General features: G+C 36.0%; 4 protein-coding genes across 5 annotated transcripts; 3 read left to right on the top strand and 1 right to left on the bottom strand.

Annotated features, from left to right (window-relative positions):
• Window positions 1-27: 27 nt before the first annotated feature.
• LOC108223753 (protein CHLORORESPIRATORY REDUCTION 6, chloroplastic) lies at window positions 28-2,511 on the top strand. Its single transcript, XM_017398158.2, has 4 exons — window positions 28-320; window positions 1,641-1,772; window positions 1,855-2,063; window positions 2,150-2,511. Exons 1-4 carry the CDS (start codon window positions 92-94, stop codon window positions 2,351-2,353), a joined length of 774 nt encoding a protein of 257 aa, XP_017253647.1. The 5' UTR covers window positions 28-91; the 3' UTR covers window positions 2,354-2,511.
• A 2,090-nt stretch (window positions 2,512-4,601) lies between these two features.
• LOC108222390 (uncharacterized) lies at window positions 4,602-5,662 on the top strand. The gene is made up of 3 exons (XM_017396306.2): window positions 4,602-4,783; window positions 5,023-5,084; window positions 5,247-5,662. Exons 1-3 carry the CDS (start codon window positions 4,720-4,722, stop codon window positions 5,469-5,471), a joined length of 351 nt encoding a protein of 116 aa, XP_017251795.1. The 5' UTR covers window positions 4,602-4,719; the 3' UTR covers window positions 5,472-5,662.
• A 2,877-nt stretch (window positions 5,663-8,539) lies between these two features.
• LOC108223939 (V-type proton ATPase subunit D) lies at window positions 8,540-10,188 on the top strand. Its single transcript, XM_017398415.2, has 2 exons — window positions 8,540-8,642; window positions 9,156-10,188. Exon 2 carries the CDS (start codon window positions 9,173-9,175, stop codon window positions 9,944-9,946), a length of 774 nt encoding a protein of 257 aa, XP_017253904.1. The 5' UTR covers window positions 8,540-8,642; window positions 9,156-9,172; the 3' UTR covers window positions 9,947-10,188.
• Window positions 10,189-11,861: 1,673 nt separating this feature from the next.
• LOC108223938 (homeobox protein knotted-1-like LET12) lies at window positions 11,862-17,493 on the bottom strand. 2 transcript variants are annotated; one of them, XM_017398413.2, is made up of 6 exons: window positions 16,695-17,493; window positions 15,528-15,648; window positions 13,188-13,381; window positions 12,963-13,094; window positions 12,740-12,876; window positions 11,862-12,389 (listed from the first exon to the last, which is right to left on the bottom strand). In XM_017398413.2, the coding sequence occupies exons 1-6, from the start codon at window positions 17,250-17,252 to the stop codon at window positions 12,353-12,355; spliced, it is 1,179 nt and encodes a 392-aa protein (XP_017253902.1). In that variant the 5' UTR covers window positions 17,253-17,493; the 3' UTR covers window positions 11,862-12,352. The 2 variants fall into 2 exon arrangements, with proteins under 2 accessions (XP_017253902.1, XP_017253903.1); XM_017398414.2 differs by having other exon boundaries at window positions 11,862-12,381; window positions 16,695-17,391.
• Between the last annotated feature and the right edge of the window lie 596 nt (window positions 17,494-18,089).

Here is an 18,089-nt window from a genome sequence, read left to right as displayed (position 1 = left end):
ATATAATAATATAATTTTATGTTTGAGAAACTGACATGTGTAATCTTCAGTTCACAGTGCAAACATATCTTTTAGTAACATTCATGTGTCTATGGCTACTATGAAAGCAATGTACACACTTTCTTTATGTTCTTTTTGTTCACTAAAACAGGTAAAAACTCCATCTTTAAGTCCAGTATGTTCTTACAAGCTTAACTCAAATGCTTCATCTGCTTTTTGGGTACAAATGTTTAGTCAAGACAGAGGAGTTGCAGCCTCTGTAGCCTTCAATCCTCCTGGCAATTTTGATATCTCCATGGAAGATGATGAAGACATAGACAGTAAGAGTTTTTATTTGGGTCTTTATTGTTACTCTTATTGCTATGTTAACAATCTTGCATCCATGCCACATTTTAGTAAGTTGTTTGTGAAGTCTAGTTTTAGCTCATAATAAGCAAGACAATTTATGAGCTTATAGATAATATTATGCTTAACTAGTCAAACAAGCCCTTAAATACGATAAGGAAGGAATGTTAATAAAGTGTATAGATCAAAGGTGAAAGAAAAATAACGAAAGAATGCAAATTTTCAGTGACAAGGTTTGTTAATAAATTAGAAGTAGGTATAGAACATTCATATGTACAAAAGTTTGTAAGATTAAGCTCCCTTATAAAATTTGTGTAAAGAAAATGGATGGAGATGATGGGTCCGTTTTGCTAATCTTAAAAGAAGTGACTTATTAAGTGGATTATAAATGAAAAGTTGGTTTGAATTTATAAATTGTTAAAATGTTTGATACAGTGACTTATAAGTTAGGTTTTTGTGTTTGAACTTAGAAGGAGTTGCAACCTAAAAAAAAGCTAGGTTTAGTGGCTTTTATTCGGGCTTCTCAACCCCATTATAAGCACTTCTACTATTTTGCCGAAGGGTACTAGTTAGCCCACTTTTCTACTTAAAAAGCCGAGAAGCCCACTTCCCAAACACCCACCATATCTTTCTACACAATAGTACAAATCTCTTACCCTTTCCGCTTAAATTTATTGCCCCTGACCAATCGTACGAATTAAGTAAATTAACTCCTGAAATTTATTAAAACCAGGACCTAAAAACCATCTGTGAACGTTCCATGACAGACTGAGCTGATACTGATATTTTTTAATGCCTCATGCTTATTTATTGTAATCTTATAGCCTGGCACACTAAATTGCTATTACATGCGACTATGCTAGTCCAAATAGTAAAGAAAAAGAAGAAGCTACAAACTTGAACATCCTTGAAGATGAACCCAGCTTAACAATAATATCAAAAACTTGTTGAGATCTGCAACTTCAATTGCGGAATAGTTACATTTCAGACTGTGAAGCTGGAATAGTTACATGACTTGTCAAATTTGTGCTCAAAATCACTTTCCAGGATTAAAACTTAAAAATCTTGAAGTTAATATTAGTCTTACACATTGAAGTCATATGATGAGTTTCACCAGATGAATACATTGCATTTCATTGAAGACTGTTCTAAGGCTACTGAAATTCACAAACATAAAAATATAAGTAATTTATAATGAACTAATGTCAGAATGACTAAAAGTGTCTGAATTAGTCTGTAAATTTTTATACTTCCAACATTAATCAGCTGAAAATCTGTCTGTTTTTGATCAACAGATTCACAGAAGGCACCTCCAGCAATGCCCCCAAAAGAAGGGCGATATGAAGTAACCATTGACAATCATGATATCCGTAGTCTTGACTTAACACCATTTCAGACCACTGTTGGATTTACTTCACCTTCCTCTGGTAAGCACAACAAGCGAGCTATCTACATTCGCAAGTAAAAAAGGCAGGCTTATATTTATATCAATTTTCATTACTGTTGTAGTTGAACCGCAGGAGTTTCTTGAACGGACGATTGGATTTACAATCAACTACACCAAAGAAGATCCATATGATCCTCGAGAACTTTCTGAATATCCTGACATACGACTCTGGTTTCTTAGACTCGATGCTACTTACCCGTGGCTTCCTGTCCTTTTGGATTGGCGAGCTGGAGAACTTGCTCGCTATGCAGCCATGCTAGTTCCTCACCAGGTAATGAATTCAGCCTCTATTTGTGCATTTCTATGAAGAAGAGACTAGACATATTGAGGCAATTATTGAGAAAATTTAATTGACAGATGAGCATGAGAATGGGAGTTGTATTTAACCCTGAGGCGCTGGAGTTATTTGTCATGGAGAAAGTTTTTGTGGTATATTCATGGTTGAAGCAACATGATATCCCTAAGCCAAGATTGAAGGCGAAAGATATGGCCAGAATGCTTGGATTTGGGATCGGAGATGAACTGTTTGACTTAATTGATAAACATCACGTGGACTCATAATAAACGTGAGCTTTTGATTTGGAATATATAAACGGCACATAATAGAGGTGAGGAAGTTAGAAATCATCTACTTATTCGCAAATGAATACTAGAAACCACTTACATGTATGCCAATGGATACAATAAAAATAAAAATAGAAGTGATGCTTACTTTTCTAGTCCTTTTTAGATATAGTATATAGAAATATGAAGTTATCTTAATTAATAAAATCAAGAACAGAGATTGATTTTTGAGTAATTGTTTAGTCTGGGTCTCTGGGACAGGCAAAGCTGGTCACCATAGATTTACACAAAGCAAAAAGAAACGCAGTGCTCCAGCGAAAATAATCTAATGACCATCGTTGACAGAACCCTGTAAATCGGATGCACACCAGACATATAATCGGATGCACACCAGACATATACTTGCCAGTGGCAGTGAACATGAAACCACACTCTGCATATATCCATCATAGCTATATCAGCGAAGATATGAACGTTCTGAATCCAATTGCAGCAACTAATAAGTCCCCTGTTCTATTGCTTAACGAGCACACATCAAATACTATACAAGATCCTCAATGTTTCTAGCCTATGTACAATGATCTTAGAACAAATAAGTCTCTTTACCTTTAAGGATCCTCTGACAATTAACCTAGCAACAGGCACCTCACGCGTCCTTTTAATAAAATGAAAATATTATTATTGGTTGTCATGATCTAATCAAGTCGAAGTTGGTAACTTAACATCGTCAGAAGCAGCATCGTTGATATCACATGCAAGCCAGAATGGAAAATTTAAGAAGCGTATTAGATATGGCGCATGCATCTGACAGTATCCTAACATTTCAGATGTGCCAAGATTACTGAGATGGAGATATCTGAACACAGGAATTAAGAGACCAAAATTCTTGAGCTGTTTATTTATGCATCACTCAAAATCTTGAAGTAGGGCCTGTTTTGGATATCATGGTCGGCAAGCCAAGGGGCAAAAATAGCAAACAATGCTTCAGCCGACCCGATCCCAGTATACTAATGTATCACAAAAGTACCGTGTTCTGTTAATTGAAGCGAGAAATTATGAAGATGGTAATATGAAGCATCTCGGGTCAGGTCATGTGACAATGTACAAATCCAAAAAGAGGAGCACAACCATGTGGAGTGGGGGGTATTGATAGAACAGATAAGGTCAGTATGGAAAGAGATTGAAGGAGCAAGAAATTAAGTTTGAAGAAGATAGATCTCTACCCTGCGTTGAAACAGAGTTTCTCATTAGAGTTGTCGGATCCTTGCCTAGCATTTTAAACCAGCTAAGAGGACATGACAACAACGGATGAGGCTGAGGCTTCTTTTACTTTTATTTCTATTTTCTGGTAGTGCTCAACTGCAGAATTTGAAAACTAACACATGTGCGCAGAAATTTGAAACCAAAACATGTATGCCTAGGCCGAGAAAAGAAAAGAAATTGTAATCTTGTTTTATCGACTTGAAACATGTTGGTTTATTCGGCCTCTTGATTCGTATGAAGCAACTTTTAAAGATTTAAACTGAACAAGAAGAAAAACACAGTGAAGGAAAGCTGGACTTAGTGACATGTTTTGGCATATATGAAGAGTCCATCTGGAGGCTGACCACTACTAATCTAACATATATGGCAATAATAATATAATGAATGTAATGTTTCTTCTTCTCAGGCTGCATTATAATGGTCCCTGCAATCATATTAGTTTCAAGTTGATTTTTGTCAGAACTACCCATATCATTTGAAAACATGCTTTTTCTGATCATTAAATGTTTAGCTCTTAGTTAGATCTACAGAAATACAAATTTAACACTACAAAAAAATTATGACGGAGTAGGAAACAGTCTGAGCAATACTCGGATTTGCATTAGAGTAAGGTTCATTCACATTTTATCTTCTCGAGCTCCTGTTGTTGTCTACGAGTGGGATACACGAGTATGTTCAGTTTGGTTCAAAATTATGTGTTCACTAATTGCAGAATAACTTAGCTGGAAAAAGAACTACCACGATAGCAGATAATAGGAATAGTGTTTTCTGTAACTCCAGAATCAAGAAAATGGAGCCCCCATTATTTGGGATAATTTAGCTGTGTCCCCCGCTAATTATCTTGACAGACAAACTGCTTCTTTACAGATCTTACACTAATGAGCCAATTCTAAAAAAAGTTAAAAACCAATCAACAAGAACTTTACAAATCAAAATTTGGTGGACCCGGTATTGAGACATATAAAAGCATGGCCTCCCTATTCTGACCATTCAAAAATCTAGCAGCACCACTAATATCATTGGAAGCTCTCAAGCAAAACTTTTCTTTTAGCTGAACTTGGGATCTATCTGCTTCCAGCACCAAAACTATCAATCGAAAAATGAAAAAAATTTCTTTCTTATTCTCTCTTATGCTTTTGACGACTCTCCTGCATGAAGCTCAAGGTATGTCCAACTACAGATTGTATTATATAGGCAGTACGTTAATCGCATAAGCTTGACATACAGAAGCTCTCTTCCTAACATCTTAATTTTTAGTAAGTTTGTATTAACACAAAAGCACGCTAATCATATCAAGCACTTTTAAACTTCTTCACAGTTTGTAACATGTACATGATTTACAAACATGATAAGATCTAGTTCTGTATACATCTAAATTTGAGCTATTCTTCTACTATTTGCAGGACTGAAAAGTAGAAAACTTCTAACAGAAACAGCCAACTCCAGTTCCACTTCTGCTTCGAAGGTTAGTTACTAAAATTCCAACTTACTTACAGATCGATGTCACTATGTCAGTATGAACACTGTAAGCAGAAAGCACGCATATTTCAAGATGACAAGATGTGTTTAACATCTTTAAGGAATCATATACATTCTGTTTAACATGATTTTATGATATTACTTGCAGAATCACCAGGAGATTGAAGGAAATTTGAATGGCATGAAAGTTAATGGGGAAATGAATACTAGTGCTACCACTAAACAAATTGAAGGCCATGGAAAACAAGAAAATTTCTCAGTGAAGTCATCACCAGTTCAAGTAGAGGCTGCCCCAAAACACTATCCAGATGTGCTGGACATAGCAGGAATGGATTATTCTCCTGCAAGAAGAAAATCTCCGATACACAACTGATCCGAGTTTAGTCATATATCATATACTAATTCTGGATGAAGCTGAAAAAGTTGAGAAAATTATACTCCTACTAGCTAGCAGTTGGCAGAAACCATGCATCATGTTATGATTAGGATGGCTTTGTATATAGTATACTATTTTGTTATAATAGTAGCTTGCTTGGCTACTTTATAAATAACTAGCTTGATAGTTGATAGTACTTCTGTTTGATGATTAAATCATAAGCAAATCTGCACGTACCCTGAACTCAGGAGATTAATGAACAGTAAAGTAAGAAAAAAGACAGACTAGATATATTCTTTATGTTTCTTTCTTTAAAATTATACAGCATTCTTGAATGCAGTCATGCAGAAAGTTGTGTCTTTGTATGCTTCCATAAGTGCTCCCCACATTAATGCAGAAGTCAGAACTGACTGCATATGAATGGAGGGATCAGATGGACTCTTCAGAAGACATGCGTGCAGAACGCATCAAGGCATGCCATGCTCACGCCTTTAATTCGTTATTTGTACATGTATTGAGGTTCGAATGTGTTAATAATCTGCAATGAAACCGATTTTTATCACCTTGGATACAACTACTCTCATAAGCATATTTAAATTTTTAGTGGTTTCTTCATTTTATGGGTTATAGGAAGCAAATCAGAGTACTACATAAGTTATAATGTTAACAATATGAAGGGCGGAAATAAAAGACAAAAGTAATTGTGAACTTGGAAGATACAGGAAGGCCATAAATGGAGACTATGGAGCAGGTGTGTATGGCATTACATAAACCACACCTTTTATCTCTTTTAGGTCAATTTAATAGGAACCTACATGTTTCCTCTTAGGAATTATTATTGTTGTAGTAATTATATGGGTGGGTGATGGGTCTGAGTGGTCACACAGACATGTGGGATCATATGTCCCTTTGTTTGGGTCCTTGTAATGTGTCTGACCTCAAGAGTTCCACATTATGGGGGTGGACCTTAATGTTCTGCTCACTGCAACTTTGATGCTCACCACATTTAATCTTTGTTTTGGTATAGAGATGACCTAACTATCAGGTGCTAAACTCTATGGTAACAACTCAGACATATGTCAGATTGCGCAGTTGTTCTAATATAAACATTAGTGGATAACAAGATGTATTTTCTTAAGAAAATTGGATACGCTTGTATAAAACGCAAAAATCTGACTCTGAAAGCACCCAACGCAGGGACTATGAGTACGGTGCTAATAAGAAATGTTAAGGAGCTTGTATGTTCTCTAACAATTTTGTAGATTAAGCAGAACTATATATATTCGTCTTGTTAATGATAAATCAGAGAAGCAATGCTAATGTTTCCAGATCTTAATGATGAAATGCAAGTATGAGATGTAAAGGGTTTCGGATGTGATACAACATGTTAGGTTACTAGACAAACATTTCTTGAATAGAACATCCATGCTCAGATCATTCGCAAATTTGGCTCCCTGCTGTGAAAGCTTGAGATCATAGCTTCGTCACAAGTTATGCTGATGAGGACATCTTCATTCATTCCCTGTCAAAACAAATGAAGGACTCAAATCATTTAGCAAGCTATCATGAGAAAATAAGTTAAACTAATAGAATTATATGAAAGCACAAGAAGCGAAAGCAGGTCCTTTTTTGAATCTATGTTGATACACTGCAGATCCATCCTAAATGTTTCCATGAAAGTGAATACAGGATGCAAAATACAGGAAGACTTTTCTTTTTCTTGCAGTGGGTGAATGTTTATACCTTTCCGCGTCTTGTCTTGACCATTAACTCGTAAACCAAGTGCTCAAATTGGTGCTGGCTCCGCGGGACTCAAACGATGTTCTTGTCCAGAGGGTCCCTTGAAACTATAGATCAATGATCCGAAAACCGAAAGACAGAAAGCCTGCTGATCCCCCAGGTCTGTTTTAAATTCAAAAGACTCAATAACAGGTATCAATGCCTGCAACTAAAAACAGAAGCAATTATCAGATATATGATCTTGCGCCATATTCAAACAAATGATGAAAACATTAGAACTCATTGTCTTGCCCAGAAGATTGAGTTGAAGGAGAAGAAATTAATTTTTTGGATTTAAAGGGCAACAAAAGCGAAAGAAAATAATAATCTTTTTTATTATTTGGGTGTGCAAACCAAAGGGAGACAACTAAAAATATTATTATTACCATATCATGTTCCAACTCTTATGCACTCAACTAATTGTCTAGTTGCAGTCAAAAAATTATAAGAAACTACACAGCAGCAACCAAAATCCTGGAAATAGAAACAGAGCTTGACACTTACCAGTGTGTGCATGGCGTTGAGGAAGATAGGCAGTAACGTTTCCACTTCTTTGCGGCAACAACTTGATTATGGCAGACATCCAGACTTCTGGTGTTTCATCAGATGCACCATGTATCTTAAACATTAAACAATTTTATTAGAATCTGAGAAAGGCATAGGAGTATGATACCAGATAAGTAATCAGATAACTAGTATTGACAAGCTAGTGCAGCTGAATTAAAGTTTGCAAAATAGTACTAAATGCACAAAATTGGGTACCAAATTTTGCATAAAATGACATGACAATTTGAAATGAGATATTTTAATTGATGTTATTAATGTGATTACAGGAGACCCGTTTCAATCAAAACTTAACACGTGTCATTTTGCGAAAGTTTTTGTACTCAATTTATGTCTTTCAACAAATCTCTGCACAAGACATTGCTAAGATCGTTACATTTTTGGTGAGGATCGGAACTTACATGAAAGAAATTTCGCTATCTGAAGACCGTTATAGCCGTTCACTGAGACTTCGGTAGCCAGACTCCTTATCATCATGTCACCATCTTGATGAGAAATTGAAAATATTATATTTTTTTAACTATCGAATCAGTCTCGTGAAAAAGGTCAAATTGTAAAATAGACAGTAAGAAACACCACATTATGATAAGCGTTAGAAACTTATATAAAATAATAGTATATAATAATTTAACAATTTAATATTATATCAATCAAATAATTTATAATAATAATATATTATTTCACACCACTATATTTAACTGCAACGCTGATTCATAACCTCCGTTGAGGGTGTGAGTGTGTGTTTTCTTGAATGTGGATCGAGGCTCTCTTTGTCTCCTGTAATAGCAATCAACTTCTTCTTACCGATCACGTTTCCTACCCAATGTAAGTTTCTTACTCTAATCAATTCCATTTTTACGTATCATCATCATTGTTCATGCTTGTTTATATATCATTTCATTAGTTCATAGTAATGCCTACGTATATTCATCAATCTCTTTTGATTTCGCTGGTTTCATTTAACACTACCAGATTATCAATGTATACCCTTTTTCACATCTCCACTCAAAGTGAACTTGAAATTTTACAATGCAGATAAATAACTTTGATCTGTATAGACTTTCGATACTCAGGCCTCAATGAATCTTTATTTCTTTAATTTTTAACCAGTAATTAACAAAAATTGTTCCCTTGTTATCGCAGAGTCTTATTAACAATAAAAGCCTCTTTCATACAATAGCAATACGAAATAGAAAGGCCAAGAATTGCTGGTGTAGTGTCATCTTTTTTTTTTTTATTTAATGAAATAGATAGTCCTTGATCAAGAAATGAGCGGATGAATGTGATGGAGGAACTCATTATACCGTGGTTCTGCTTGTATTGTGTTTTTGTTCTCAGATTAGATAGTTGGCGAAATGGCAGGCCAGAGCCAGCGTATGAATGTGGTTCCTACTGTTACGGTGCTTGCAGTTATTAAAGCTCGCTTGATTGGTGCCACGAGAGGCCATGCTCTTCTCAAGAAGAAGAGTGATGCCTTGACAGTGCAGTTCCGTCAGATATTAAAGAAAATTGTGGCAACAAAAGAATCAATGGGGACTATTATGAAATCTTCCGCCTTTGCTCTGACAGAAGCCAAGTATGTTGCTGGTGAGAACATTAAGCATGTTGTCCTTGAAAATGTTCAGAGTGCATCTGTTAAGGTTCGATCTCGTCAGGAAAATGTGGCTGGCGTGAAGCTTCCCAGGTTCGAGCATTTCTCTGAAGGAGAAACAAAGAACGACTTGACTGGATTAGCAAGAGGTGGACAGCAAGTGCAAGCCTGTCGCGGTGCTTATGTGAAAGCCATTGAAGTTCTTGTCGAGCTTGCTTCTCTTCAAACATCGTTTCTGACACTTGATGTTGCCATCAAGACCACGAACCGTAGGGTTAATGCATTGGAAAGTGTTGTGAAGCCCAAATTGGAGAACACCATAACTTACATAAAAGGGGAGCTGGATGAGTTGGAAAGAGAGGATTTCTTTAGACTGAAGAAGATACAGGCTTACAAGAAGAGGGAGATTGAAAACAAACTTAAGGCTGCAAGGCAGCTTGCAAATGAACAGGTTTCGTCGCAGACAGGAATCTCAACTAAATCTTCCTCTAATATGTTATCTGCAGCTACGCAGAAAGACGAGGATATCATTTTCTGATGGCGGAGGTTAGCTTAATTAGTACTCTAATAATATGCAAAATAAATTCTCTCTGACTGTTGGTTCTGCTTCTTGTTCAGGGACATTACTTCTGTTTAGAATAAATGATAGCTTCTGTGTGCTGCTGCAGCAAAACACTCCACATAGGATTTTTGCTAAATAACACTCCAAATAGTTGAGTAGCTCATTCATGTCAAATTGGTCGGATGTTAGTTTTTAAAGATAATCTATGTTTACTAGCTAATGTTATGTTGAGATATTAGAGGTCGCTCTGTTCTTAGGAAACTTTTATGCTAAAATTTGCGAGAGCAAGTCCAATGGTGATGTTAAAATAGATGTAGCTATTGTTATAATTTGAAACCAAAAAGTGGTTTTTGGTGTTAAAATAGAACTTATGATCCAATGGTAAATGCAAAATAGAACCAAACATATCCAAATAAAGCTATATTCTAATTACATAATCTTAAAGTACACAACTCTATTTGTCACTATTACTTTATTAATGCATTTTGTCACTTGCATGCTTATGTGGCAATTATAGCACCATCTATACTTGGTTTTATATTTAGAACCAAGTTTAGCATTTTGCTATTTTACATTCAAGTTTAGCATCCCATTGGAGTTAAGTTTTTTGCTTGGGTGCTATATTATAGCAATAGCACATTCTTTAACACCACCATTGGACTTGCTCTGAAGGTATGTATCACTTTCAATGCACTAGTAATAAAATTGAAAAAAAAAGCAGAGTGTCTGTGTCACTATATCATCCTCGGCAGGAAAGAATTCCTCTTTCAGCATTATAATTTCCCAATAAATTAATATCTAGTAAATGTACTATGTTCCTCTCAAACTTTCGGTTGATCAGTGATCAGTCTGCCTGCACATAGTGTGTTGCATAGTGATCTAAACTCTAAAGTTCACTCATTATTGTTTTTCCTATGGTATGACGTACAGACGTAGTACTATGATGTTTTTCTACTGTGCATGGGTGAAATTTGGTTTACTTGAAGTCTTGAACCCGTGTATTTTCTTGTAATCACAAATCCATCTTTCTGTGAGTGCTTAGAATGAGATGCCGTCCTGAGCAGCCTCTTAGAAGTTAATAGAGTAACGGTAAAATTACTTGTAGCAGCAGTTATTTGATACCACAAGTTCTTCATTTACTTTCATGCGAGTCTATATATCTTATGTAATCCAATGGTTTTAAATTATGGTGACAAGGGTCTAGTGGAAAAGTATATCTGAAAATGTTGTATTGAAAATCTTAACAATGATTTTCATTGCTCACTGTAAATGGCTGGTTTGGCTTTCCAATTGTCTCTGCACTCAACAACCAGGCCTTGATTTGTGACAATAAGCTTCTCTGCCGTGTGTGCCCGTGTCCGTAAGCCATCGGTAAAATAATATACTCCAAGTTTCAGAGTCCTTTAATTTCTTTTGAACCCTTTCTTGCTCATTCCAGAAAAGCCATACCTCTGCTGAAAAATCTTGGACACCAGCTTAGCTGCATATAAATATAATATGATTGATCTAGCCACTTGAGGGTTAAAAGATGAGATCCCCCGGGCATGCACATTGTGAACTTATATGATGATTGCAATTTTCCTACATGCAACTACTTCTAAGAGAGATTACATATATCTACTAAGCTTTACATTCCACTGAAAAAGAGAATACGGGTACGAAACGGGTATGAAGTCTGATACATTATATGCAAAGCATTTGCTTTCCCTCCTACCACTTTATTGGTACCTAAACATATATGTTGGCAGGTGATAAGCGTTTCATGGGCATGACTTGATAAGGTGTTAAAGCAGAAAATGTCGATTATGTAGTAGGTATATTGACTTATTAATTCCAATCAGAGTGGAATTGCCGATTTGTGTTCTTATATCTGGTCAATAGAAGTACTGTATTATCGAAGGAATCAAGTTTTTTGCATTTCATTACCCCATACAGTCTTCTTACTACAGACAGAGTATATTACTAATTACATCATGTATCCACACCCCAAAGTACAAACCTATAACTAGCCACGGTAGTCGCCGGGTAAAGAGAAAAATAGTAAACAATTAGAAATGAAAACAACACTGTCATAATTCTAAATTGTGCGAGTACTAGCATACCTTCATGCCCATATTAATCAATCTTCCTCAGGAGCCAATCTGTGCTTGAAGCTAATCACATGAAGGTGGGAATGGCAGCATCTTTTGCTACATGATAGATGTCGATTTTTATGTCTACGATACCTATATACTATAAGTATTACCCAAAAGTATCTAGTATATTCTTCTCAAGCCGAGCTTGTGTAGTATATGTTATGCAGCATTAAGAGAAAGCATTTCCCTACTCCACTCATCACAAGCTCTGTGTTGCAGCTCAAGAAAATGCTTGATGACGTAAATATCACATGAAAGGCTCAGCATTTCTTTCACCTGCATTACTTTTTCCGGATTTCAGAGTTAGCTATAAATTCTGAGGACAAGTATGTTTCCAATGCTTATAATCCATGGACTATCTAAAATTTAACTTATTTTGTCGTACTTAACTCCCATGAAATAATCATATGGACTACTAATACTTTCTAGTAAATTTTGAAAGGACTAATTATTATCACCCTCCTAGATATTATTGATTTTAAAGAGATGACCTAAAACAGTGATTAAAATATAGTATGGTATATATTTAAACTTTAAAGTGAATAGGCATATAACTGGAAAGTATTAATCTTACTAGCCAATAGTAACCTAGAGGTAATATGTTGGTTAATAATGGCGAGGGCCATGGACCTACCTCTTGCGTTTGCTCTTTGGAACAGTTGAAGATGACGGGTTACTGTGCCAATTCCTTTTCCTTTGGTTTATAAACCAGTTATTAATCTGCTTTAGCTGTAAGCCTGTTTCTTGCACCAATCTTGCTTTGTCTTCCTCCTACAAACATTGTTAGCAGAAATTTATTATAAAAATTAAGAAAATATTGATCAGTTACGGTGAGTGGCCGCGTGGGCAACACTTACAGTCGGATAGGGCCATTTGGAATGTGACTGCCACCAAGCTTTTAACAGGGAAGTAGTGTCACCCGGAAGTTTTCCCGCTCTTCTTTTACGCAAAATTTCCTCTCTGATGTCGACAATTTTCTCCTTGTAACCCTAGGAAGTAGTATATCATTAAGCACTTGACTAGCCGCAAACATAAAAATTCCTGCAAATGTAATTTTACTTCACATATAAATGAAATCATACTTGTTTCAGCTCATGCTTCAACTCTTGCCTCACACGTTCCATCAAGGATCTTTCACTTTCAGTTGGGACAAGGGGTCCAAAACCCATGCTGTCCTGTCCATCTAGACTTCCTTCGAACAAATTGGTGTCACTTTCAGCCTGATCATCATCGTCGTCTGACATTGTTGAGCCTGTGCCTTCACCGGGCGCTATACCTGTCGATGCCCGAAAACAAAATAAAATGGTTGGCACTCACGTGGAACATAATTCTTGAGATGGAGGTTGGAGAAATTCAGGTCATCTGATAACACTAAAATCAACTGCTTGTGGCAGAGAAAAATATTATAATATGGTAGTATATTACATATAGATACAGATTTTCTGAATCCAACAGGATTAACACGCTTGTGGAGGAATGTAAATTATAAACTATAAAGATAGTGCCTGTTTACAAAAATAAACGAAAATTAATACTAATGATTACGGAAGGTAAACTCTTGGTCAGCAATACAAAAGACACCTTTAATAATATAATGTAAGAGTGTAAGACTAATATTAATCATGAGATGTTAAAAATAGAACATATAAGAAAATATGGGAAACCAGCAACAGAGTGAGTAGTCAAGAACTTTTGGCTTGTAGACACTAGACAGCAATTTCGAGTTGGTATGTTGGCTTTTGATTGGATAAATCCAATTCACAAGTTTGGATGTTTTCTTTTACATGTATTAAACTCACCTCTCACACCAACACGTCTAAATGCTGTAGATCTCCAAAGTTAGGATATTTTCTTTTACATGTATTAAACTCTCCTCAACACCAACACTTCTAAATGCAGAATATCTCCACAATGTAAGCACTTCACTCTGCTTCCTCAACTGATGCTGCGATCTAGCTGTCAGCATTAGCAACACAAACTCACCATAGATGATGAGAGTGTCAGTACTTGGCAATTGACACTACATAACTCTATGAGGGTAAATAATTGACTGCAAGAAGCCCACTATGTGACATGCATATATCAACTAGTTGCATTGTTACAAGTTTGGGATTTTAAGAGCTAATAGGCTCTTCTCCTTGAACACAATACTAGAATCGATTAAGTGGAGGTATCTTCAATCAACTTACCCAAGATAAACGTGTTGCCTCTTTGACGGAAACAGAACTGTGATTTGAACTTTGCACAAAATATTTTTCTAAAACAAAATATATAAACACTTGCCACCAACTGCGTTAAATACGTTATATCTTATATGCAGTATATATATCTCCCAAGCCACCACTATATAAACTCGTATTCAACTCAATCACATTTTTTTACCAACTCAAACCAATGATCCTTTGAGTTTAACCCATAATTAGTGGTTCAGTACTGAATTTCCTCTAAAAAATTTCAAAACAACAGATCCTGACAGTTCTAGGGACATATTCTATGCATATATATGAAATTTTGGACGTGCGGCACTTAAACTGTCATATTATTTTATTTTACAAGGGAAATTGCTTGCATCACTGTGCAATAACAATTTAATTATGAGTCTCGGAATGATTCAACAATATAGCCTCTCAAAGTTGGAAAAGGTGATGAGTAACTCCTATCAGATCAACTAAATCGGCAGTCTAATTTAAAATATTCTGGTCAAGTTTATTAAAAGATTAACAGACTTTCTGAAAGGATACATGTCCGCAGGATATATACAACAAGTACTTTTATTTGAACAAACAATATCTACAACCTAGAGCTTAAGGTCAAGGTCTCTTTTTATCACAGTGACCAGATCCAGAAAATGATATTAAATATCAACAATGAAGTTTACAAGTCAAAACAGCTATGTTAAACTTAATGACTTCCTTTTATTTAAATAGCATGTGACTATATACTAAACCGTTAGTTTATAATTCAACAATGACATTATATTATCAACAAGGAAGGTTTCCATACCAAATGAAAACTGAGAGGAAAAAAATCCAGCAATTCGGCATGCCGAAAGAAGTTACAAATCCAGTCACAATACTAATGTTCCAAGGAACAAAGATAGACAGCTATTCAACAATCCAGTAGACATAAAACCTAAATTATTCTCATTTGATTGGTTTGTCCCTTTGGGGTATAAAAAGGAAGTTTGTAGGAAGAAAATAACACAAACCAGCTAAAAAAATGAACTGAAGATATAAACCACAGTCCACAGGTACAAATTACAATACGATCACTGACCAGCATATATACTGCGAAGCTACAACCGAGAACAAAAGAAAGATTTGAGTTAAAGAAGAAATCGCATGCATGCTTACACGTGATGCAGGAACATGCATGCAGTTTATATAAATGTCATATCCAAGAAGAAAATATAATAAGTTTACCGGTCAAGCTTTGTAGAGATTGCTCAAGCTCCCAGCAAGCCATGACTGCTTCCATGGCATGAACACGAACATGTTGTTGCAATTGTTCTTTGAAGGAAGAAAGCAGTAGAACATAATGTGTCTACATCGGAAGAACAGGAATCAAACCAGAGAAAGGCAGACCGAATATTTGAGATATAAATTAAGAAAATAATAACCATGTGAAATATCAATCCAGAATATAGCAAAAAATGCAATTATGGCTATAGGACTAGACTAATCTCATCCACCGAAATTATAAGCCGGTGAATGGAGATGTATGGTCCCAACTCAGCAACGCTGGACCATTTAAGAAGTTAGGCTTTGGAGCATATTCAGATCCAAAACAACTAGAACAGAATGATAGGTAATCATATGACAAGTAAAGAAACACCACCACTCCCACAACATGATTCTCCAAACCACTTCCAAAGCATCAATAAATGGTACTGAACCACAATATTCCTCATTTTGTGCGGGCTAACTGATATCTCAATTCACATCAAAACTCAGAAGTGTACTCCACTAGGAAATTTCATTCATAGCAAAAGCCAAGAAAATGATCATCTTTATTCCCACCAAACTTCACTAATTTGGTCCAACATGTCTTGTCGAATTTAAATTTGGCACGAAGAAGAACTAAATCAAAATTGACCACACAAATAGGAACATTACCAGAAGAACAAAGGTCACAAACTCCAAATGATTAGAAATCAATCATCTCATTCCATTATTATAATATCGATACTTAATCTACTAATCTAAGTGCCTAAAACATTGGAAATGCAAGAAGAACTTTCAAATCAGTCTAATCACATACAAATTGTGCAAAGTATGAAATCAATGCAACAAAATAAGATGAAGCATAGTATATAGAGCTTTCTCAAACTAGACCTCGAGTACTTATTTTCCACTTCAATCTATGTTGTGATACGCAATCTCTGTTCAAGTGCTTGGTTCTCGTATGAACCTCACTCCGGGTATACGTACTAATTTATCATATGCATATGCTTGTGAAATTAATAGTAAAATTGCTTAATTTCCAAAACAAATTTGAATTACAAACATAATTAGTGTTATGGAAATATAAAAATTGCTCCACAAATAAGATTTGGCAAATGTAAAAACATTTGTATTAAATTTTGTTACCATGAAGTGATCAAGGTCTTTATCATCAAGCGGCTGGTTGATACTATCTCCGAGACCGGAATATTTTGCAACCACCTGATGCGACTGAGCCAGCTGCGCATCCACCCTCGGCAACTGATCCACAGGCGTCGCAATCCGTAAACACGAAACATGAGCCGAAAGCAACTCATCATACAACGGATGCGAAAGTATCTCCGCCTTACACTTGACACTCTGCCAGTCTCCTCCGTCGGCGACATCATTAAGTCCGCTCATATGATTGAATTTCTTCTCATCATCACTAATTTGCATCATCGAGTTGTTGTGATCGACGTCGTTTTCGATATTAATCGGTCTCGAGAGCCACTGATTCGACGCCGATGAGTCGGAATTGGTGGTCTGCAGGTGAAGAAAGTTAGTTTCTCCGGCGTAGTGGTGGTGGTTTTGTTGCCGGAGAATCGCGTTGTTCAGCCAAGTCGGCGGTCCGGTCTTGACTTCCGGTGAGACGTCGGCGGTTAGTTGTTGATCAGTATAGTGCTGAAGCGCCATTGCTTGCGAGATGTGATCATTAAACGCCATATTCAAAATTCAAATTATTTTACTCGAACGCAAAATATTTGATTCTCGTTCACTCCGAGATATAACACCGATAGAGCAGGTCGATACGTCCTCTCTGGAGGATTATTTCACTCGAGATACTGAAGAAATTGAGCTCGTAAAATAGGATTAAGACAGAGTGTACTGTGGACTACTACTGCAATACAGTGCTACTGTGCAGCAATAGTATAGGAAAGCGCTTTTATATGTGTCAGTGTGTCTCTGTGTGTATGTTAACGGAAAGTGAAATAAAGCGGTGGAGAGTAAGCAGAAAAGGGTATGACTTGATGGGTTGACGCAATAAACGAGGGAGGGGTTTATGAAATGATCGGAGGGCTGTAGGTGTGACACGTGGCGCGTATTTTATATCAAATGAGATTAATAAATGAGCACGCTTAGTCGTTAATAAGACAAGTTAATGGTCGGTAATGACGGTAGGGAGCGAGTAGCGAAGATTTTTGTAGTTTATGCTGGGATAAGATTTGAAAAGCGACTAATATCGGCGTGGCGAATTTATCAAAAAATGCCGTTTGAGTGAATTTAAAATAAGTGTATTTTGTTTAAAGCAAAAAAATAAAATAAAAGTTAGAAGCAAGTTAAAACTTATAAGTGATAAAAATATTTAAGAAATAAGCCGTAAAACAAAAGATAGCATTCGTAGTTTTTTATAAGTACTTATTGACGTTTTACACAAACAGTACAAATAAGTGTTTTTAATTTATAACTCCAAAAGCCGAGCTTATAAGCGCGTGCCAAACACCCCTTGTATCCAAACATAAGGAATTTTAAGTGAAAATTATTGTTATATAATTCATAGAT

This window comes from Daucus carota, chromosome 5 (genome assembly GCF_001625215.2).
Source record: "Daucus carota subsp. sativus chromosome 5, DH1 v3.0, whole genome shotgun sequence".
In the NCBI taxonomy this organism is placed as follows: Eukaryota; Viridiplantae; Streptophyta; class Magnoliopsida; order Apiales; family Apiaceae; genus Daucus; species Daucus carota.
Note: the sequence above shows the minus strand (reverse complement) of the source record. Positions and strands in the feature narration are given on the sequence as shown.